The sequence below is a fragment of the Ostrea edulis genome, chromosome 4, assembly GCF_947568905.1.
Source record: "Ostrea edulis chromosome 4, xbOstEdul1.1, whole genome shotgun sequence".
NCBI lineage: Eukaryota > Metazoa > Mollusca > Bivalvia > Ostreida > Ostreidae > Ostrea > Ostrea edulis.
Window position 1 is genome coordinate 55114824 of NC_079167.1, and position 23847 is coordinate 55138670.

At 34.8% G+C, this 23847-nt stretch overlaps 2 protein-coding genes across 3 annotated transcripts in view; one reads left to right on the forward strand and one right to left on the reverse strand.

Moving 5' to 3' along the window:
- On the forward strand, positions 1-22807 carry LOC125668803 (putative ferric-chelate reductase 1). Its single transcript, XM_048903230.2, has 19 exons — positions 1-382; positions 728-876; positions 1188-1291; positions 4370-4841; positions 5899-6090; positions 6584-6682; positions 7860-8013; positions 8350-8663; positions 9241-9438; positions 13577-13675; positions 13813-13966; positions 14370-14486; positions 17260-17375; positions 17692-17778; positions 17960-18031; positions 18567-18666; positions 18769-18909; positions 19202-19290; positions 19715-22807. The coding sequence occupies exons 1-19, from the start codon at positions 172-174 to the stop codon at positions 19805-19807; spliced, it is 2961 nt and encodes a 986-aa protein (XP_048759187.2). The 5' UTR covers positions 1-171; the 3' UTR covers positions 19808-22807.
- The window catches only part of LOC125668802 (adhesion G protein-coupled receptor L1-like), a 15363-nt gene continuing 13073 nt past the window's right edge, over positions 21558-23847 (reverse strand). For both annotated transcript variants that reach the window (XM_048903228.2, XM_048903229.2), the window contains exon 19: positions 21558-23685. In XM_048903228.2, coding sequence (XP_048759185.2) covers positions 23563-23685 — 123 coding nt within the window. In that variant the 3' untranslated portion in view covers positions 21558-23562. The remainder of the gene's footprint in view (positions 23686-23847) is intronic.

Genomic DNA, 23847 nt, shown 5'->3' on the forward strand with positions numbered 1-23847 from the left:
TAAATATCTTTCATTTTAGAAGTTAATTATAAAGTACTAATTAATACGTGAATCTTATTATTAGATAATTATTTTGCAACACTCAGACATATTGCATGTAACTGTGTAAATTGATATGATTGATTTTCCAGAAAAAACCACCGGTTATTTGGGCATCGCCCTCTGTGAAAAATGAAACGATGGACAATGTGTTTAGAACTTCTTGGTGTGATTACATTACTTATATCCCACACATTAGTCCACGCTTACAGCCAGGGCGCTGGTGCCCAGGCCTGTTCCTCCCTCACACCCTGGCACAGTGCCAATCAGCCACAAACCAATCCCATCCCCTATGTGATCACAGTGTCGAAAACATCATATCGTCCTCTGGAACAAGTTGTAGGTGAGTTTAACATCTCATTTTGGAATTATTCTAAATTGAATTCCATGCTTTTGAGTGAAAATCCTAATATAATGGTCAAATTAAACTGCATATGTGTGGTTTGATTGATTTAATATAAATTTTTACTTAGCTATTTATGTAGCATGGTTTCAAATTAGCTACAGTTATTAGTATACAATGATAGATTGAGGGGAAAGTGAGAACTATACCTTTAAGATACGTTCATATTATACAGTGATTACATTGACAATTTGTGAGCGAGTATAACTAAAACTAATTTTGAAAGAAATCTTTTATATACATATGTATGACTAGTACTGTAATTAATTTTTTTTTTATTGTCAGTGAATATTCAAGCTTGCAGAGGACATTCTTTTAAAGGATTTTTGATTCAGCCAAGATTGGCACAATTTGCTACTCAGGATGTGAAGATAGGAGTGTTTGGCATGTACAACGATGCTCCTTATAAGTACACCTGTCCCGATACTCGTAATGTACGTACTGACCAAAGTGTTTAACATTAGTTGTTATTTCTTCATCATGTTCATATAAGGATTTTCTTTGGGTAAAGCAACATCTTTATTTTTTTTGTTTGTTTTGCAAAATACATGTATGAGACTGTCAAGTTGATTATTGCCTGATAATCTTAAGGCTATGATATATGACTATACATGAACTTAAACAAGCTTTTTAAAGAAGTTTAATATAAAGATAATTAATTCATTTTTATATCATTTTGCAAAAATAAAATCATTCATTTTACTATTCTTTAATGATATCTACAGAGGTTCTTATTCTGTTTTAGGGAATACGAGGCCAAGCTTTAACACACACATCCAACGAAGAAAAAACAAAGATCAGCATTGTTTGGCAGGCTCCTAGAGTTCCACAAGGCCATGTTGTCTTCAGGTACATTGCATATATATCTGTTTAGGTCATCTTAGTCACATTGGACCCCAGGGGTCGAAATTAACTTTTTCTACCACAGGCTAATTTTAGCCTGTGGGTAAAAAATCCACAGGCTAAAATGAAAACCTACAAGCCAAAATGAAAATAATGAAGCAGTGCTCTTTTTATATATATATATTTTCAATCAGTGATTTTCCCCATCATTACTGAGCCTAGTGGGTCAACAGGCAGCGTTTGGACAAGACACTAAGTTACGTAAGTCATATGGTGCAATGTCTAGGTCTCTTGATTATCGCACCTCTAACAGTCTAATCCACGACTTGTTTACCGCAGGTCTAGATCCAGTCTTCCAATTTCATGCCACATCAGGGTTGTCACTAGTGATTTTTTAAAGCGAATACAGGACTCATGGCTTTATAAGCAGCACGATCACGAGTCCTATGACTTTTTTGATAATCGTCTACGCGGTGAGAAATACACCCGTGTCGTCACTACAACCCGACCTCAATATGACAATGACATTCTCATGATTCTGATAAAAATAACTACCGGAAGACTTGGTAAAACATAGATTCCGATATTTTTTTGTAGATAAATGAATAACAAAAACGTCATACTTGGAATTATTCAATTTAATCACCCCTATAGGTGAACAGGACTCGTGGCACATGTCGATATGCGATGTCCAATCTCTAAAGCATTTGTTTGACTCCGAGTTTCTTAAAAAATCATAAAAGAAAAATCCGGATAAAAACGGTTATTGAAATCGGTCGTTCATGTAAGCGTTTGTATGATTCAGAGTGCAAGTTTGAGAAAAGCGAATAGCGCATCACCGTATAAAACGGATACGATACGATCATAGTTTGTAAATCACCACTCGCTAAGATTTTCGAGTGTCCATTATTTTTACTCGCTATTTTTCACATGTACTCGCATTTTGCGAGTATTTCTCGCTAATTTCGACCCCTGATATTTGGAGACATGTCAATTTTCAGTCATTTTTGGAACAGCTTCATAAGGGGAAAAAAAGGCCATTTTTCATAAAATTTGATATCATGGAAGATTTTTAGGGTCAAAAGAACTGAAATTGTGAATTTTATGGTCAATGTTCCCCAGGAGCCTGAAGGATGTGGTTAAAACCTCAAACAGTCTTTAAAAATCTTCTTATTCAGGAACATCTAGCAGACATACTGTGTGCATATTCATATTGAGCAAGGATACCTCTGTCAAATTGTAAAAATTATGGCCTCAGGGTTAGAGGTTTTGGTGCTGAAACAGGGCTGTGGCTAATATAGTGAAAAGTTTTCTTCTTGACCTTTGAACATCAAAACCAAACCGAGTGTATAATAATAAAGAAAAGAGAAGTCTTTTCCCAAAAATTCAGATTCATGGCCATTGGGTCAGGAGATCTGGTACTAGGGTGGGATTAAAACCTTAAAAATAATGCAATATCTTTAAAAATCTTCATCTTTAACTTGAGGAACATCGAACAGACAAACTATGTGTATAGTAATAATGAGCATGGATGCTTCCTCAACAATTGTGAAATTCATGGCCCCTGGATCAGAAGTTTTGGTGCTAGAGTTGGGAATTTAAGGCTCTTATTGTGAAATTGCATTAAGTCTCTAAAAATCTTCTTTTTTTTTTACTCCTACATAGCTTGAAGATCAAGATGAACATCCACACTGCAAAATACACGTGTTCAATACATGTATATTCAGTAATGCAGTGGTAATCAAAGAAATGATTAATATCCAAATAAACTTTTCTTTTGTCAAAAGTGGTTCTGATAGTAAAAGATTATGTGAAAAACAAAATTTGACTAAAAATCAAGGATGGCTGCACAGGAGAGTATACACATGTATAAATTAGTACTGTTTTTCCTTCATGATTACCCATGAAAGTATGACCTTGACCTGAAGAAAGAATAGGCATCTTCCTCTCGCCATGGAGTTTGACGATAATAGTCATATAAGTACGAATTTCATCTTTCACATAAGGTGCTGAGTGATGAAGAGAAAGACACACAGAAACACTGCACCTCACCATAATACAACCCATGGTTGAATATATGTACATGTATTAGGTTTGATTATCTGAGCCTTATTAGTACTGTTTTTATCTGGTTTTTTGCCAACAAAATTATGCCTCAAATTATCCATGTAAGTTTGAACTTTGACCTATGACCTTGGAAAACAATAGCCTTCTTCCCCAAATCATTGGAAATGTGTTCCAAGTTTAATGATCCTAGCCTCATAAGTGATGTTTTTATATGACCTACATGGTGTTAACAGACAGATTGTTTGACAGACAGATAGAAAGACACTGCGGCATACCATAATATGACCTGTTTATGATGGACAATTAAAATCCACATGCATGGTTATGAAAAGCATGGAACCCTCTACTATAGTTGCAAAATTCATGACCCCTTGGCTAGAGGTTTCAGACTCTAAGGTGTGTGTGTGAAGATTATTAACAATATTGTGGAATTCACGACCCCTGAACTAGTTACTGGGAGCAGCAGTCATCAGAGTGAAAATACAGTACATGATTCAAATTTGATCTGGAATGCCAAGGACAAAACATTTTTTGCTTTTGGTGATATTGAAAACTTGTTTGATTGAGCTTTTTACTGAAGAGCTGTTATATGTTACTCAGGTGATCAATAAGGTCCATTAGTCTCATGTAGAAATATATTCACCACTACCATGTTTCATTTACTTGAAAAAACAATTACTAGTATTTCATTGCCTTTAAAGTTAAAACATAAAGAGGGGCATATTGTTTCATATTTGCCTGTATGTTCACTAATGTAAACTTTGTCATAACTTTTGAGCTGGACAAGATAGAGACTTCATATTTAGTAGACTGAAAGGACAAGATCACAGATTTATGCCTGCAAAAAAACCCAACCCAAAGTCATATGTCAAGGTCATTGTTCCAAATGTAATCTTTATCATAGCTTTTTAGGCATATAGTATAAAGTAAAAAGTCAAATTCAAAACTTTGTTGGGTCAAGGTCAGCCTTGCAGTAGTACGGTCTTCTTTTATGTAAATATTTGTATCTCTTTCTAGGGCCACCATTTTGCAGGAGTATACAACATTTTGGGTGGCTGTGAATTCTCCCATTGTCTATGATGCTTACAGCTCTGTGAGGTTGGGGCAGAGCCAAGTGCTCAGTCTGACAAATAAGATATCTCCAGTTTGTAATGAGCCTATACCAGCCACACCTCAACCACCTACATCAACACCACAACCACCAACACCACAACCAACAACACAGAAACCAACGACACAGAAACCAACAACACAAAAACCAATGACAACCACACCCAAACCAACGACACCCAAACCTATAACACCCAAGCCAACCACACCCAAACCTACAACACCCAAGCCAACCACACCCAAACCAACCACGCTCAAACCAACCACACCTAAACCTACGACACCCAAACCTACGACACCCAAACCAACAACAACAACCCCTAGGCCAACAACAACCATTACTACAACATCAACAACAGAGGCATTTACACTTCCTCAGGTAAATTCTTCCATTAAAATTCTGATTTACAGTTTTGTATTATTTTTTAGGAAATTGTTTTAACCTGTAAACCTGTTTATAAATTGTAAATCTTTATCAAGATAAGAAACTAAAGTATTTTATACTGTCTAATATTCAATCAATTGGAGTCATATCTTCAGAGAAATCTGTGTAATTAATTATAAAAATATCATAAAATTGTGTTAATATTTGTGTCAAAAATAAATAAGTATAAATGTGCAATATAGTATTGCAGTTATTAGCCCATAATGGCAATATTATCATGCTGTAATTGCACGCACGTTCACTGATTATCAAGGTTTACCCTGTAAGTGAAATATGCAACCATTATATCCTGTTGTGGTGTTTTCTTGTCTATAGTGATGAATTAGTCTAACCATTGTGTGGGAGGAGTGTCTGTATAATGACCAGTATAAGGATCCTTCTGATTTCTAATGCAATTCCATTCACATTCATTTTGCGAGTGGCCGGGCTGGGCTTTTAAGATGATCTTCATCAGTTATATTTAGGTAAAATGCATTGAGTTGCGAATGAATGAACTGGGTGTATTATGTTTTTATTATGAGGCGATCAGCCAGGTTTGTGTGAAAGCTATAGACATTTAGAGCAGAATGCGGTTTATGTTTGAATTGTACACCTTGGCTTTATGTACTTGAGGTGATAAAAATGTCGTTCCAGAAAATGATGTAGGTAACACAATGTTGTACTGTCAGATTATTTGGTCAGGGAAGTCTGACAAAGTTAAAGGTGATCGCCCAAGTTCTCTTGTGTGGTGTCAAACTTAAATATCATGGCAGGAAATAACAGTGAATATATTGTATCTAGGAGACATTGTCAGAATAATTTAAGCATTTATGAAAAAACTCCCCAGATCCCATGCAAAATTATTAAACAATAATGAATAGTAACATGTATATATTCAATGCAAATGATGTAAATCTGGTATGTGCTGTCCACAGCAGAGAATGCTTAATTTAAACCTTCTTTCACAATTTAATTTCGAGGAGATTTTGAGAGAGGAGATTTGTAATTTCAGGGTATATATTTGCCCCCTGACCCTGAGTGTAACAAAAGTAAAGGTTGTTTCCATGACTGCAAGAGAGGGGTTTGCTCTTTCATTATCTCTTGGAGGGACAGAAAGGGGTATTTGGACATGGAGATCAAATCACACGTCCCCACTGGAGGTGACCGATGGGTTGCAGTGGGCCTTTCTTATGACAACAGAATGGTATGTTTTTGTGTGGACAAACTCTATTTATGTCCTAAGTCCTATGGTCTTAACATTTGAAAGTAAAGTGGATGGCCAGGGATTTTTAATTAAGAAATTTACAAGAGTTATATATATTTAGTAAATTGGATCAAAATTAGCATCCTGGGATACTTTAGTTTCAGCAATGTCTGGGCATCAAAATTCATGGATTCATTGAAGAGAAATTGTACCGTTTCATTGATACATAATTTCATGGAAAGTTATATGATTCTGAACTATTCCTTTATAAGCAAAAGTGTTTTTCCTTGATTGTTTCATCTAATGGTCTGTACAACCATTGAAAACCATGAAAATTGGTATTCAACAAAAATAATGAAACCACAATGTAGGTCTTTGTTTTGTTCACAGTATGTACTCATGCATTCTGTTACAGGAGAGTTTTGTTTCCGTTTTAAGAGTAAGCGTATGTAATACTTGTACAAGCTGTCTAACCATTTGTTTCTGATTGTAGGGCAGTGACAGTGTGACTGAGTGTATGTCTGTTAATGGCCAGGTCGATATTTTCCAGTCATACAACTCAGACACTCATAGCAACTCACGACTCAGAAATGTGAGTATACTTATGTCAAAGCACATTCAACAGACAGTAAAACAGTCATACCACAGCACCAGGAATGTCTATTTTGCTTTGTAATAACATAATTCATTTTATTATACCTCAGTTTGATAATTCTATGCAACGTGTTATCTGATTGGTCTAGTCAGTCATGTGCAAGGGTGACTAAAACTTCATATGTTCTGTAAACATCATATTTTCTAATCATATTTGACCCCTTCTGGAGTCTCAATCATTTTCCATAAACTCTACATTAAGGCAAATGTAGTTTATTGTGTCTTCACAATACATCTGAGTCATTTTATGTAAGTGAGAACTTTCATATTTCGTAAGGCACAAAAGGAAAATGATTTTAAATATGCGCATTTCTGATACACCATTAAATCACTTGATTTTGTTTGATACACAGACCATGTAATTAATTAAGACTCAGAGAGAAAGGAAGCATAAGAAATGGTTATCATATCACTTTTTGTCATTGCCTGTCCATTATAATACATTGACGATGTGGTGCTCCGCTATATGTACAATATAAATGAGCAAATCCCATTTTCAAATGCACTTCTGTAGTCTTGCTATGTTTTGGTGTAATAAACAATTTATTGCATGAATGTTTGGGAGATACATGTATGTAGATCTATCTATTCACCCAAGAAAAATCATATTGACCTGCCAGGGAATATGATTTTTCTTATGTGCATGAATAGATCTCCATATTTCCCTCACTATCATGCAATAAATGTATAATATCCAATGAGTTATTCGTTATTGTTATTTATGTAGGGAATGAGAATCACTTTCTTATAACTGGTAATTCATTAAAAGTGAGTTTGTGATATCTGTGTTTTATTGTACTTGTTTGGCATAGGGGTATATTACTCTATATATTCTTAGTTAGACTAATTGCTCAGTTATATAAATCTGTTATACATAAATAGTGAAAGTTAGTTTATGAGACTTAAAGTTGTGAATACACAAAATCTGATTTTTTATTCTTTAATTTTGATGAGTTAGAATGAAAGTACCTGTAAACTACTCCTGAGAACTTTTACTCTGTGAATTTTCCTTGATATGAACAAGGTATTTTTGCATCATTTTTGAGAATTGACAACCCCTTTCCATGAAAAACAATTCAGAAAACATTAGCATAATTTTTTCAAATTTCCTTCAGCCCAAAATAGGACTTAGCCAAGAATATGGTTCCTTTGTGGATGGCATTTTTACTTGTGGCTTTACACGAGATAAACTGGTTCCCACAGAAAGTAGAGTCTTTAATCTGAACAAAGATTGGTACATCCTGTATGCTTATGGAACAGCTATTGAAGGTATTGTAGAAAGATAGTAATGTTATTCATTTAATTCAATGCAAAGATTTCACTAACAGGTAAAATTAATGCTTTGTTTTGATTTATTTTCTGTACATATCCATAGATCCTTTTAGAAGAGGACAGGGTATGATTTTGTTTTTATGAAGAATTTTCATTTCAAGGTGGGAGGTATCTATTTATTGGTACAGATGATTGTTGCATTTTTCTTTTGGCTTGAATAATTTTATTTTACATTATGTATGCTATATATCTATAATGACATGGACACTTTTGTTGAGTGCTACATGTTGCGTAGTTCAGATGTGGAGGAATCAGATCCTTATTCTCTTGTAGGACTGAAACTTCCCCATATGTATGACCCAGCACCACCAGCTACAGAGGATGTCATTGATTTCCAGGCATACTTAGCCAATCTGCCAACAACCACTACCAGAAGTACCACTACAACCACCACCACCACAGTGGCACCAACCACTACCACCACCACACCTAGGCCTACCACCACCACCAAGAAAACCACTCCAAGGCCCACCACACCATGGCAACCACCTATAACATGGAAACCTGTAACAACCAGGGCACCACAAACAACCACTTTTGTCAGAACAACCGCCATCCATGATCACCATGAACACTCCCATTTTCATGTGAGAATCTTATTTGATTGTCAATGACATTTCAGTGCAAGAAATGAAGACAAAATAACACTATAGTACTTGCTTCGATAAATTCTCTTCGTCTTATTAAATCTGGAAAAATTAAGTGTTTATGATAGCACTGATTTGACAATGCACACTTTTCTGAATGAATCTGAAATTTTATGGGAGTAAAAAATTGGTTTAGTTTGAATATTCATTTTAATGATTAGTCAATACTACAATGTGTATTACACGTGCATGTATGCTAATGTATCTAGTAGTACGTATAATTTTAATTTCTTTCTTTTTACCTACATATATGCATTACCCCTTCCCCTTTAACTAGAGTTTCCAAAAACCATCAGCACTACCGACAAAACTGGTAGAAAATTGAAATCATAAAAGTATCATTGTCCAATAAAATTTATAAATGAACTTAAAACTTTCACAGTAAACCAAGACATCTCACTTCATAAGGCTTTCAAGCTGGCATTATGGGTTGGTACCGAATGTGTCTGCTCATCAAATGAACCTACACTCTTTACAATTCTGAAGGAAAGATATGACCATGCTCCTTGTGTTACAGAATCAAACCCTCCCAGAAGACTTTGGGTGTGGGGAAACCAAAGGCTGTTTTGCCAAGTGTAGTGGGGGACAGTGTGATTTCATCATCTCTTGGAATGACACTGGTGAACATGTGCAGTTTGAGATGAAGAAGAAATTTTCCGCTATGGATCCCAGTGACCACTGGATTGCTGTGGGCTTCTCTGAGGATAAAAGAATGGTAACTGGAAATATACGAATGGTGAAACTTGTGGTGGAAGTTGGTAGCTTGCAGTTAATGGGGAGTGCATGATGAAAATGGTGAAATGGTAAATGATAAGACGAGGTTATGGTGCATGCTGGATAATGATGATTAAGTATATTGTATTAGCATGATGTTACACGTACATGTAAAATGTTTTATCTCTGTAACAATTACAAAAATTGGTAATGAATTCTTTTTAGAAACCTTCGATTTCCTCATGGAAAAATAAATTTATTTTTTTTACAAAGATACATTTCAGATGTTTATTGTGATAAAATATATTACTGTACAGATACTCTTGAAAGACATGCATTGAAAATAGATTTATTTGATGGAAACTACACAGAATGAACTCAAGAGAAACTGCAGTATATGAGACAAAAAGTAATTGGATAAACTCAGAAGTAGTGAATACCAAAGAAGGGTGCATGGTGAAGACAAGGTCCGGATGTGACAATTCAAAGGAATTCTTTGAGATTTGAAATTGATTTTTATTTTTCAAACTTTAATATTTGTATGTAAAGGACTAATTTGACCCTCTAAAATGACTGATTATGTCATAATCTTTATGACATAATCAGTAGAAGTCATTTTAGAGGGTCAAATCAGTCCTTTGAACTATAAAGAAAACAGTATAGGCACATGCATGTATAGTACTAAAAGAGTTTCATTTACCCTGAGGACATATTGACAAATTTTACAGGTGTATTCATTGAATAATGACTGCATAACTGCTCTGTGATTAGTATGCATTTATCAGGTGACTTATTATGCAATATTAGCCTCAGATTGTCAGGTGGGTATCAGTACATGTCAGACCTTCTGTCCCTACTTATCAGTCAGTCCATGTCCATTACAACCTACTTATGCATGAGGTTTGTCATAGTATGCTAGCTTTTACAGATACTTGTATTTATATCTACATTTCCGGTGTTTTTGGTTTGATATCTTTACAAAATGTAATGATAGCCATTTTCTCATGAATGTGCTGCAGTTGTGAACAATGCATGTATGAATCTTGATATTGAGATATAGTATGTCTATTTCAACAGCCGAGGATTCTGACAGAAATGAAAGTAGAATGTAAATATAAAAAATGAATTTCAGTTTTATATGTCTATCAAATACGGGATGTATTATGGTATGGCATCATCAGTCTGTCTGTCCATATGGACCTTGTAGGCAAAATGCAAAGCTCAAGGATATCTTACAACTTGGTGCATTTGATCACCATGATGAGAGGAATTAGATGCCTATCCTTTTTCATGGTCCAGGGTCAAAGATCAAGGTTGTAGTATCAGTTACAAGGAAAACTTTGTAGGCAGAATACAGACCAAACTATTGGGGTTAGGATCTTGCAACTTGGTACATTTAATCACCATGGTGAGAGGAAGATGTCTATTGTTTTTCAAGGTCAGAGGGTAAAGGTCAAGGTGCTAGTATTGGTTAATAGGTAAACCTTGTAGACAAAATACAAACCAAACTATTAAGGCTAGGACCATCAAACTTGGTATGCATACTCCTAATGCAGTGTTTTCCATTCATTTCATTTGAACAGGCCCATTTAGAATTGTAACAGGCCAAGGGGGGGGGGTATGGGGATTCCCCCCATGAAATTTTGGAAAATTAGACTCAAAATCCTGCATTCTGAGGCATTTCAAGGGGCAAAATGACCCTTGTTCATATGCCACTTTTTAACCTTCATTTTTAAATATATACCAAAGGGTTGAACATTTTTACCTCGGACAAGTTAGTCACAGTGGTGTTAAATACACATTTCCGATGTTTTGACTGGAAGAAATCATGTAATGTATTCGTTCGACACTTCATTATTTTTCACTGGGATGTGCTTCTCACGCACAAGGTGAGAGTTTAAAATATCGTCCAATCAAAATCGCCGTTTCAAAAAGCTCTCGATAAAAACATAAACAAGGAAGAAATATGAAAGATATTTATAGCCAACCAATTGCTACCGCATACTTTCTTTGCAAAGATCGATCGTGTAAATCAACATCACTGAAATTGACAACATATTATTTTTTGATTTTTTTATATTTGAACCGGCCAGAAAATCGTTTGAAACGGTCAATTTGGCCGGCGGCCGGTTCTTAGGGAAAACACTGCTAATGCCATGTGGAGGACACCTCTTGTTCTTCAAGGTCAAGGTCGTAATATCACTTAGTAGGAAAACCTTATATGCAGGATACAAACCAAACCATTGGGACTAGGACCAGTAAACATGGTACACATACACCTTATCATCTTCACAAGTCAAGGGTTATTGATTCGTTACCTCGCACTAACCCTTGACATCAGTGGCTATATAAAAGTTGGGCTCATTCTGATTGTTTCCACAAAAGAGTGGGAACCAATGAGAATGCGTTTCTATTTATAACAACACGAAACGAGAGATTCAAATAAAAACACGTGTATTGATACCTACAGTTATGGCTATTTCAATTGTTTAAGCAATATTGTCTTAAGCAAAAAGGTTTCCAAACTTGATCTACTATCAATAAACGTAATTAGTGGTGTGAATATTACAATTGCGCGTATTTATCAATACAGCAGTATGAGATCGCGTCATTTGTATCCATGTACACCATAACAAGATGCAGTGATTTCATTGGATGTTTTATTTATAGTAAATTGCGTAATGGTCTAATGTGCCCACCTTTTATATAGCGACTGATGTCAAGGGTTAGTGCGAGGTAACGAATCAATAACCCTTGACTTGTGAAGATGACACCTTATGACAAGCAGAATGCCTATTGTTTCTCAAGGTCAAAGGTCAAGGTCATAGTATCACTTAGAAGAAAACCTTTTTTTGTTATTTATACAGATATTGCCATGAAATTAAGTCACAAGCTTCCTTTCAAAGGAATGTAAGTTTAGTTTGCATTTCAGTTGGATTGGTGCATCATGACCTACTTCAGGGGTAAAAGTAGGTCAAACAATTTTCCAGATTTTTTTTCATTATGAATATAGGTATTGTCCTGAAATTTTGTCACAACCTCCCTCTCAGTGAAATGCATAATAAGTTTACACTTCCACTTGAATGGTACACCATGACCTACTTTAGGGCTAAAAGTAGGTCAACTAGTTTTCTGGACTTTTTTTCATCATTGATACTGATATTGCACTGAAGGTCTAATGGGCGTATGTTGTACCATTAGCTGTACTCATTTTGAAAATAACATGCTTCATGAAAAGTATGCTGACAGGAATCAAATGCAGTTCATACCCTCATGTATTTTCCAAAATGAAAGTTGTTTCTTAAAGATGTAAATCAGTATGGAAGAAAATTAGCGGTAGTAATGCACATTGATCATGATAATCTACCAGAATACTTTAATAATACATGAAGAGTAAAAATTTTGTAAATAGATTACTATGCATTTTTGTGTTTCAATTTTCAATCAAGTTTTTGATATTTTTTTTTAAAACGTGAATAGAAAAGAGGAGATTGGAAGAATTATAATTAGATAAGATGATGTCACTAACTAGTAGAGAAGATAGTGGTGTTAAAATCAGTGTCTGATGATGAAGCTAATTAATACATACAAGGAAGGATCACTATTATGTTGCATGTAATGAAAAATGCTGTGCATTAAAAATTGATAAGTGTCAAAAATACTGTGTAATTTTTACACCCGAGGATATGATAGTTACAGTATAAACTTTACTGGAGGGTTGCATGTTCTGATAGATTACATGAGTACCATGTACATTGCACAACGAAATCAGTGTCAGTGAAGGTTTTTGAAATTGATTCATGTATATATGAATATGTGATTTAAATGACTGGAAATATATAATCAAGTTAAGAATGAATATTTGATTTTCAAAGTCAATTAAGTATTATACAGTCTTTTCACTGAATGAATATGATGGTACATGTACAATGTAAATATTTTTTAAAAAATGCTGTTTTCTTGACTTCTAGAATTGTTTCAACCTTAGTTAGACAGGAAAGATGAAAACATATTACTTTTGAAATGAACTCTTGGCAGAAAATTTATTATGATTGCAAATTTGTATATTTAAAGAGGTTTTTACAGTGCATCCACTTTCTGAAGTAAATAGATATGAACAGTTCTGTATTTTGTTGTAGGGTGATGACAGTGTCACAGAATGTGTCCAACAGAATGGTTTTATTCTCGTCCACCAGTCTTTTAATCAAGTCTCCAAATCAAACACTCGCCTAAAACAGGTAAATCTCTACCAAACTTTCATTGTATCATTATGTGTATTCATTCTTAGCGTCTAAATATGTTGGGTTGCATTTTTATATGTTCCAAAGAAGCAGCTAAAAATCTGGACCTAATATGTGCTGATATCATATTTCAGAGTGGCCTGGGATTGAGCGATGTCTCAGGAAGCTATGCTGATGGTGTGTTCACTTGCCAATTCACCAGAAAGAAGCAACTGCCAGACGAGAAAGAAATCTTTGACCTGAACAATGACTACCACATGTTGTTTGCTTATGGAGTAGCTGTAGATGGTGAGAACCCCCCAACCCCCCCATTTTTTAAGTTAAATTCTTCATTCTGATGAGAGATTTCAAATAAAGATTATAGATAAGCTAACAAAAAGTGACTCAGTCTACAAGCTCTGTCCCTAAGTTTTTAATCTGATTGACACCTATGGAAATGGTGGCAGGTATTCTTTTCTAGTCTGAGCTACCCATCAATGTTAATGCACATATTATTTTTTTTTTTATCTCTCTATGATGAAAATCACTGTTTCTTTAGAAGACCTGAATTGCAAAATCTCACTGTTGTCATGCACACCCTAAATATGGCAAAATGAATGATAAAGCCAGTGAATTTCTAAGTTTCCACTCTGCTAGGTAACACAAAATATAAATTCCGTTCTATGATAAGCATAGTTTGATTTTTCTGCAGGTGCCAAGATGCGACACGGTGTACGCGATATGCCTGCAGTCTCCTCAGAACCTGTAGACTTACAGAAACACAGCAACATCAAGGAAAAGGCTGTGTATTTCCTGGTCAAAATTCATGGTATGTATATAGCTTAGTAATGAACAGAACCTGTAGATTGTATGCATTGTGTAAATATGTAGGCACAATTACCACTGTATATTGAATGGCCCCAAAATATCCTGGCAATAGTACATGTATATATTTGATGCACAAATATCTTATTTAGAGTATAGGAAACTCTTATTTTCTGTTGTGAAATATTGATACAAATATAACAGAGAATGATAAAATTATAACTGTATGAAACATGTAGGAAAAACTAAATTGACTGAACTCTATGCATACATGTACATCCTTTTGGGATTGACATATTCTGTGGTAGATATGCAGTGTACATACATGTGACATTGATTTCCATCCTGTCAGTATGTGTATTTTTAGGTCACCTGAATCATTCAGGTGACCTATTGCTATCTGTTTTTGTCCGTCGTCGTTCGTCGTGCGTTAACATTTGAACATTTTCAGCTTCTTCTCTGAAACCCCTGAAAAAATTTCAACCAATTTTGGCATATAGCATCCCCGGGTGGAGGGGAACAAAAATTGTGAAATTCGTGGTCCCTGCCCCCCTGGGGCCTGAGGGGTGGGGCAAAAACCATCAAAATGAGTGTAATTTTAAAAAATCTTCTTCTTTACTCCTGGACATCAAGAAGCTAAACTGTGGGCATCATTATAATGAACGTTGAGCCCTCTACCAAAATTGTGAAATTCATGGCCCCTGGGGCAAGGGTTCTTGTGTTAGGGTGGGGCTCTATTGGTCATATAGTGAAAATGTAGAAATTCTTTGAAAATCTTCTTCTCTGTCTCTGGGTATTAAGTAGACAAACTAATAGCATGGTAATGATGAGCAAGGATGCCTCTTTAAAAATTGTGAAATTCATGGCCCCTGGATCAGGGGTTCTGGTGTGTTAGGGTGGGGCTCTATTGGTCATATAGTGAAAATGTAGAAATTCTTTGAAAATCTTCTTCTCTGTCTCTGGGTATTAAGTAGACAAACTAATAGCATGGTAATGATGAGCAAGGATGCCTCTTTAAAAATTGTGAAATTCATGGCCCCTGGATCAGGGGTTCTGGTGTGTTAGGGTGGGGCTCTATTGGTCATATAGTGAAAATGTAGAAATTCTTTGAAAATCTTCTTCTCTGTCTCTGGGTATTAAGTAGACAAACTAATAGCATGGTAATGATGAGCAAGGATGCCTCTTTAAAAATTGTGAAATTCAAGGCCCCTGGATCAGGGGTTCTGGTGTGTTAGGGTGGGGCTCTATTGGTCATATAGTGAAAATGTAGAAATTCTTTGAAAATCTTCTTCTCTGTCTCTGGGTATTAAGTAGACAAACTAATAGCATGGTTATGATGATCAAGGATGCTTCTTTCAAAACTGTGAAATTCATGGCCCCTGGGTCAGGGGTTCTGGTATTAGGGTGGGGCCCTATTGATCATATAGTGAAAATGCATTTTCTTTGAAAATCTTCTCCTCTGCTGCTGGGTATTAAGTAGACAAACTAATAGTATGATAATGATGATCAAGGATGCTTCTTTCAAAACTGAAATTTATGGCCCCTGGGTCAGGGGTTCTGGTGCAAAGGCGGGACTGATTGATTATATAGTGAAAATGCAATATTTCTTTGAAAATCTTCTGTTTTTGTCCGTCGTCGTGCGTTAACATTTGAACATTTTCAGCTTCTTCTCTGAAACCCCTGAACCAATTTCAACCAATTTTGGCATATAGCATCCCCGGGTGGAGGGGAACAAAAATTGTGAAATTCGTGGTCCCTGCCCCCCTGGGGCCTGAGGGGTGGGGCAAAAACCATCAAAATGGGTGTAATTTTAAAAAATCTTTTTTACTCCTAGACATCAAGAAGCCAAACTGTGGGCATAATTATAATGAGCGTTGAGCCCTCTACCAAAATTGTGAAATTCATGGCCCCCTGGGGCAGGGGTTCTTGTGTTAGGGTGGGGCTCTATTGGTCATATAGTGAAAATGTAGAAATTCTTTGAAAATCTTCTTATATTGGTTTTATCTAAGGAGTAAATAACCCTTTTCTTTATGATGTCTCAGATCTAGGTTTTTTAAAAAGGATTATTGATTGAACATAAAAATGACACATGTACTTCATGACCACATAGCTATTCAATGTTTCTTCCATCCAAAAGTAAAATTCTTATATTTAAACACAAACCTAATTCAAACATTGGAAGGTTGTTACATGATACTCAGGTGACCTATAAGGCCCCTGGGCCTCTTGTATTACTACAGTAACTTAAATTGATCCGAAGAGTTGGATCACATCAAGTTGACAGGTGCGGATCATCAGATCAAATGAGACATTTCATGCCAGTCAAATTCTTCGATGAAGATACTGTAGTAATGATAAATTTATAATATATCCCCTTATGTATTTTTGAATACACGTTTATATGATAATGAATATATTCCAAATTATCAAAAACACATATATACAGTGAAATTATTTTGTGTGTATGTGGTTTTGTTTGTGATGCGGTCGACCATGCGTTGATGTTTTGTGACGTCATCAGTTTCAGGGAGACATGATCTGGATTCAGATCATCACAGTGTGGTAATCCAGAAAGTCAGATCACACCCTGTGAATTGAACAGATCACAGTTTGTGAATTTTACAGATTATACACACTCTGTGAATTTAGCAGATCACTCTCTGTGAATTTTTAAAACAGTATTAAAACACGGATTATTGATGGGTATATAATAGTATTGATGGGTATATAATATATAGACTCGTATGTCAAGACCTGTGTTATATTCTTTTTGTTAGGTATTTTGATGATTATTGCCTGGGTCTGCCTGGCCAGTATAGGAATTGTAGCAGTCAGGTACTACAAGACAGTGTGGCTGGAGGAGACCTGTCTGAGGGAGAGAATCTGGTATCAGGTCAGATATGTACATTATTGTGGTAAATTGAGTGTCTTGTTGTAATTTGTGAAAAAAATCAAAAGGTGTATACAGGAGACACGATTCTGCATGAATTGATGAAATTTTACTTTAAAAAAGTCTTGTGCCCACAGTATGTTAAAATACTTATTCACAAATCAAAAAATCTGAATTGCAACTGTCATATGCTATACCATATGCATAAAACTGAAAATAGTCTCCATGGTAATGCAAATTTTTTCCCTTTGTCATGCATCACTAAAATTTCATTTTTGATAAAAAAAAAATGTTATAGTGTTTTTCAACATTTTCACAGTCCCACAAATTCTGCATGGTGACCCTGTTCGTGTGTGTAATGGTGGGAGTCATCCTGATTTTTGTAGACATACAAGGATATAGTCAGGTGAGAAATTTACTTTGTAGGAGTTAACTCCCTTAAATCTGTAAATTTCTTAGCTTAATGCATTATAAAGTAGTAAGCTTTCATTTGGATACACTTAAATTCATGTCTCAGATTATATAAGGCATTTAGTCAGAGACAGGTGTAAATTTTTAGTGACTATTGTAATCTTTTCTTTTTTCAGATTGATGGTAAAAGCTTCCATCAAGCTCACCCTATAATGGGACTTCTGGTCACACTCTTTACCATTGCAAATGTAAGTTTTTACAGTTCTGGTCATGCTCTTTACAATTTTGCAATTTTGATCACACTTTTCACAATTGCAAATGTATAGTTTTTACAGTAGAATATTATGCTTCATATTCTCTTGACTCAGTTTAGAAATACAGCAATTATCATCTTTTCCTTCCATTCTAAAGAATTACATGTAGCAACTTTTATCTTTTGATATTCAATTTGGCAATATATTTAATCCTCTAAATAGTGTTAAGATATTTTTACTACAGCCATTGGAGAAGGGTGGGAGTCTTTTACCTTTATATGTCTCTTGATCTGGATTGATTCCCTTGTAATAATTGTGAAACAGTTTAGACTTGGATATTCACATATCCACCATCAATTTTAAATCTGTTTTAAAATTTAAGCAAAAATAGGGGCCACATGGGGCCCTTTGTCCTACCTTGTCGGAATGTCCATGGGCTGCAGTGTTATGATGTCCCTCTTTTAAATTGGCTGCTCAGGGTTGCAATTATCCTGCCACTTAGTTATTTTAATTCTTTGTACATTATCAGCCCATAATAGCAATTCTGAGGCCTCTTCCTGGCACTGTGAAGAGAAAAATATTCAACTGGATTCACTGGGCAGTGGGCACTGGTGCTCATTTTTTAGCAAGTAAGTTTCATGATGTTGACTCTTTTTAAGGTCTATTTAATATGTCTTCCATATTAGAAGTATTCATTCATGTTCATGAATTTCCTAAAATTTCTTTTTCAGTTGTGACAATATTTGCTGGGGTGGAGCTAGCAAAGGCAAGGGCACCATTCTACCTCACCTACATCCTTATAACATATGTCTGCTACCTACTAGTCATTTTCTTCATTTTGGAAGTCCATAGTTTCATTTCCAAAAGAGCAGGTGAGATATGCATATTTTTTTGTCTCCTTGTCATGAAATTGGAGGGAAAGAGAAGATAATTTATGGGTTATCAATGTGTTTTATATGGGAACGAGCATTGTGTATCATTGATGTTATGGTATTGATGCTCCACATCTCGATGACCTTATAGTGTCCTATTATATTCCTCCTCTGTTCCCTTTTTGAAGTGTTTAGTATAGCTGAGCGCTTTTTTTTTCACTCAGTGCCATGACTTGCCGTTGCAAAATTTGTTGCAGTTATCGATTAATTTGCTAATTTTCCCCTTTTACAGAACATAAGAGGGATCAAACCTACATTTACGAGATGCACAGAAAGCCTTATTACTCTAGTGTGAATCATTCCATGGACATAGAGCCACCGGTAAGTATAACATACACTAAATGTCCGCTTATTTGTCCTCATTATGTGTCTTCAGTACATGTACCAGGTTACTCCAGATTATCTGGTATATTAACATAAGTACATGTAGTACTAAGTTGTCAAATACACTTTACTTTAATCTGCAGAGGAATTTGGTGAATGTTTGATAGTAGCATGTAATCGTATACTGTGATGTGTGTAATGTTAGTGTACACTAGATGATTTCACACATATAAACACAAGCAAGCGATTGACCTCGACTTCAATCCAAATACATAATTCTAAAAATTCTTGAAACCCAATCTTGAAACAATTACTCTGTTAACAATAGCACTAAAAATTTTATTTTTTATTGCATACGATTTATACAGGGTTTTTTGCATGATAAATGTACTTAATTTCAATTTTCTTTTCTTTAAAACAGTACAGCAAAATGAAGAAGGCCATATTTGGTTCCCATATTCTCATTACCGTGACTGTGACACTCATTATGTGCATTCTATTGTTTATTTCGTAAAATATCTTTGTGACCAAATTCCAAGAGGACCATTGTCTGCTGCCAGTGGGTATCGTCATGAATCATAGAAAATGGGTTAGAACTTTTGTCATCAAGAACTTGTCTGGTTTTTTTCTTGAGATTGTTAGCTAGCTATAAAATGGATTCTAGTTCAGGTATAGCTAAAACTTGTCTGATTGAACTCCTTCACATCAAGGTTTATAGTGAATCAGATGTAACCTATACAAATCGTTCTGCTGCCTGGCTTCATTGATTTTGCAAGAACTTCTCTTAATACAACTTTAGCCAGAACTGGACTTTGGGGGGGGGGGGGGGGGTGTTGTTGACTGTTCTACTGGTTCTCTTGACTGGTACCCGGTGTGAATTGTCTACAAGGATTGCATATTTTCGTCTGGTTGAATGTCAGGGTCCCACATCTGTGATGTCTATATATGTATGTGTAACTTTTTTTTTTACTATTTATTCCATTACAATGTTTAATTTTGAATAGTTATGTAAATTTTTATGGACATTATTCAAAGTTCTAAAAGGGAACTTGGTTTCTTGTACAGTTGTCACACTGGAATAAGGTACTATTATTGTTTTCTGTAGGTATTCTACCAAAACAGAGTACATGTATTTGATATAGGATATAGGTTATTTAAAGGTGATTTAAAAGTGATAGCATGGTATGGAAGATTGTCTATTTAGAATATTGATACCCTGAGTGCTTTCTAGTCATATTGATTTAAGTTTACAGTATTTGAGAAAGAAAGTAAGAGAGAGAGAAAGAGAGAGAGAAAGATTTATAATGTATTTATTGACATTATTAGATTCATGTCATTAAAATTAGTATTCTGTTGTTAGTTATGTATGCTATTACATCTGGAAATGTAATGAATTTTAAGAAATGTTTTGAGTCTGACTTTTTCTAAAAAGAATTATTTATGAACATATAACAACTAAATTGTTGGAGATGTTTGAATAAACATTATAAACCTTGAGCTGTTTATTTACATATTTTCTGTTTCCATTGGTTGATAATGCTGTAAATTGTAATGTGTAATAAAATGGGGCAGGACCCCTTCCTAAATCCAACTTACTGATGTAGTGTACATTCGAATGTTCAAATCATGACCCTTGGGGCCAAGGTGGAACCATAATACCATTTTAAAGTTTTATATAGAAAGATTTGAAAACATTTAAGAACAGTGGTTCAATCTATCATTTGATACATGTATTTAAGAATCTTCATGTAATTTAGATTCAACTTTGTTCAAACCATGTTCCTTGGACAAGACCACAATTCAATATAAAGAATTAAATAAAATCTTTCTTCCAAATATCGCAATGCTACAAGTTACATAAAGTTTAATATGGAAATGCTGTCGGGTAGTTTGTTTCAATCCATAACACTGTTGCTAGAATGGGTCTACAATTAATTTCAGACACTTGTTGCATGGTGTACGAAATTTGGGTCCTCCCTATGAGAGCAAGGTATTATTGTGCTCTGTGTTTTTATCAGGTTTTCATCTCCGACGGGGAACTTTTCAGAATCACAAATAGCATAAAAAGAACACAGTATACAATGCTGCTACTTAATCAGAAAATGTGCTATTTATAGGTATTAAGAGATTCTTCATGATGAGAAAATGTGCTATTTATAGGTACTAATTAAGAGATTCTCCCTGATGGTGTATTTTCATTTGTGTATTATTAGTCCTCTGGAAATTTCACAGACCCTTTTCTAAATACTGTTGAAAAAGAAAACATATATTTTTAATATAACAATTTATTGTATAAAATGTATAAAATTGTGTACATTTCAAATTGTAAAACGTAACACATGAACCACATTAAGAGACCTGGCAGTGAGGCATCATACCATACGTAACAACTAGAAAAAATACGTAATATACGTACACTATAAACATACAACATACAAACAAAACAACTTCCCCTCACAGCAAATAAACATATCTTGTTATTTATGTACAACAAAAAGTGAGTTTCATGAATATTTCAACAATTCTTTGGTATTGCAACAATTTTTGTTGTTGAAAGAATGCATTTATTCTTTCCTCTTATCTTAAAGTGTTTCACCCCATTTGAAATAGTCAAAACCATGCATAACAATTATGTACAACCCTGAGTAAATATATCAGTAGAAGAATGAACAAAAATTACTTTAAAGGGACTGATTCACGTTTTTTTTTGAAAAAAGTATTTCTTATTTTTAATGTTTTAACATTAAAAATATAACTCATTTAATGTTGCCAGCCAAAATTTTGACCTTCTAAATGCAAGAATAAAAGCGATATTCTAGCCTGAACTCTGTGTTATGTAAACAAAGACTCTCAATTAATTAATTTTGTAATTAAAACCATCTTAAGTTTACACAGTCACAAATTTAACTTTCAGATGACATATTTTACCTAAAGAATACTTGAAATGTGATAGATATAATACACTTATATCGATATCCATTTCTCTTAGTAAAAAATAACATACCGCAATCTTTGTTTACAAAAGAAATGATAAACTCTCTACAATGAGCTTCTGTGATAATGTATATAAATCTTAATTTTTTGTGAAACCCTTTAAACACATTAGACAGTAAATTTTCATCATCAAAAGTGAAAAACAAAATTTGGGGGGAAATCGTGAATCAGTCCCTTTAATACATGATCATGATTTTTCATACATGTAATATTTGGGACTTCTATTAAGAGAAAACATCGGTGTAATACTATGCAATTATTTACAATTGTGGGGGATCAATATTTCTGGAGAACAATTTAACAGTCGAAGGCTCTGAAACTTTTATAGTACAGTTAACACTATCTAATTGATACATGTGTCACTGTAGGTCTTTTTACCATATTACTTACACCCTACAATATAACATCCTATTTGATTTGACTCGGTCTTGTAGTAGAACATATCAAATTAGACAGGTTGATTAGACAGGTTTTACTGTAGTTCCCAAAAAGCCAGTTTACAACCTCCCCCCCCCCCCCCCCCCCCCAAAAAAAAGGGGGGGGAGGATCTATTAACCATGCAAAAATGCCACCTCCTTCCAAGTAAATGATTCAACAACATAAGTTATTTTGCATATCATTAAAAACTTAGCTAACTAAGACAGAGGGAGCAAAAATTCTACCAAAATAATACAGATATCTTGGCTCTTGGTTTCAATATAAAACAAATGTAACTAAATATCCAAGAACTTACTGAAGTTTCAGTGTATCTGGTTTACTCTCAGCATTTAGAATATTAGACCACAAGCCACACCATGAAAAGCAGACAGACAACCATGAGTACCTGATGAGCATAGTGGATGTGAAATCATAGTTACGCATGCGCACCTTAACAAATCGCAAGAAAACTCTTTTCAATACTGATCACTAATATTTACAAAGAAAACAATCCATATTGCACAAAATATCAATTGAATACAAAACTAATTGCTACCAATACTTTTTTTTTTTTTTTTTAAATTGTTTTGGATTAAGCAGATAGTTGGAAGACCTTTTGTACATTGTAATGTCAAAATGAAATGTAGCTGCAGAACTGTAGCTCTTTGGGAACACCCCTCCTCCAAAAAAAAAGACCCTGAGAACAACAGTTCTATACAGCTAAATGGATTGAGTAATACAGCTTAGCAGAAGTGTGATCCAAACAATATAGTAGATTCTAATGGCAATTTGTGAGTTAGCATCAATACACCAAACTTGGAATTCTGGGTAATTTTAAACTTTGGGAATTCTTTAGGATTAGGAGGAAGGAACATACAATTCATAAGAACCACTCTGTTTCCGGACTGAGTTGGATTGTGGTTTAGTTGTAGAGGGCGCTCGCTTGCTGAGACGGACAAGTTTCTTGTATTCTCCCCTCACCTTAAACAGAAACAGAAATTTGACAGGGGAAAATCATTATGACATCTGTTATAAAGTTATCTGTAATTCAAAGAGTGCTGTGTAAAGGCACAGTTAAAATGATACTTCTACTTGAGTAATGATATATTTGTGAGCCATTAGGTGGCTGTTTTTGCTTCGTGT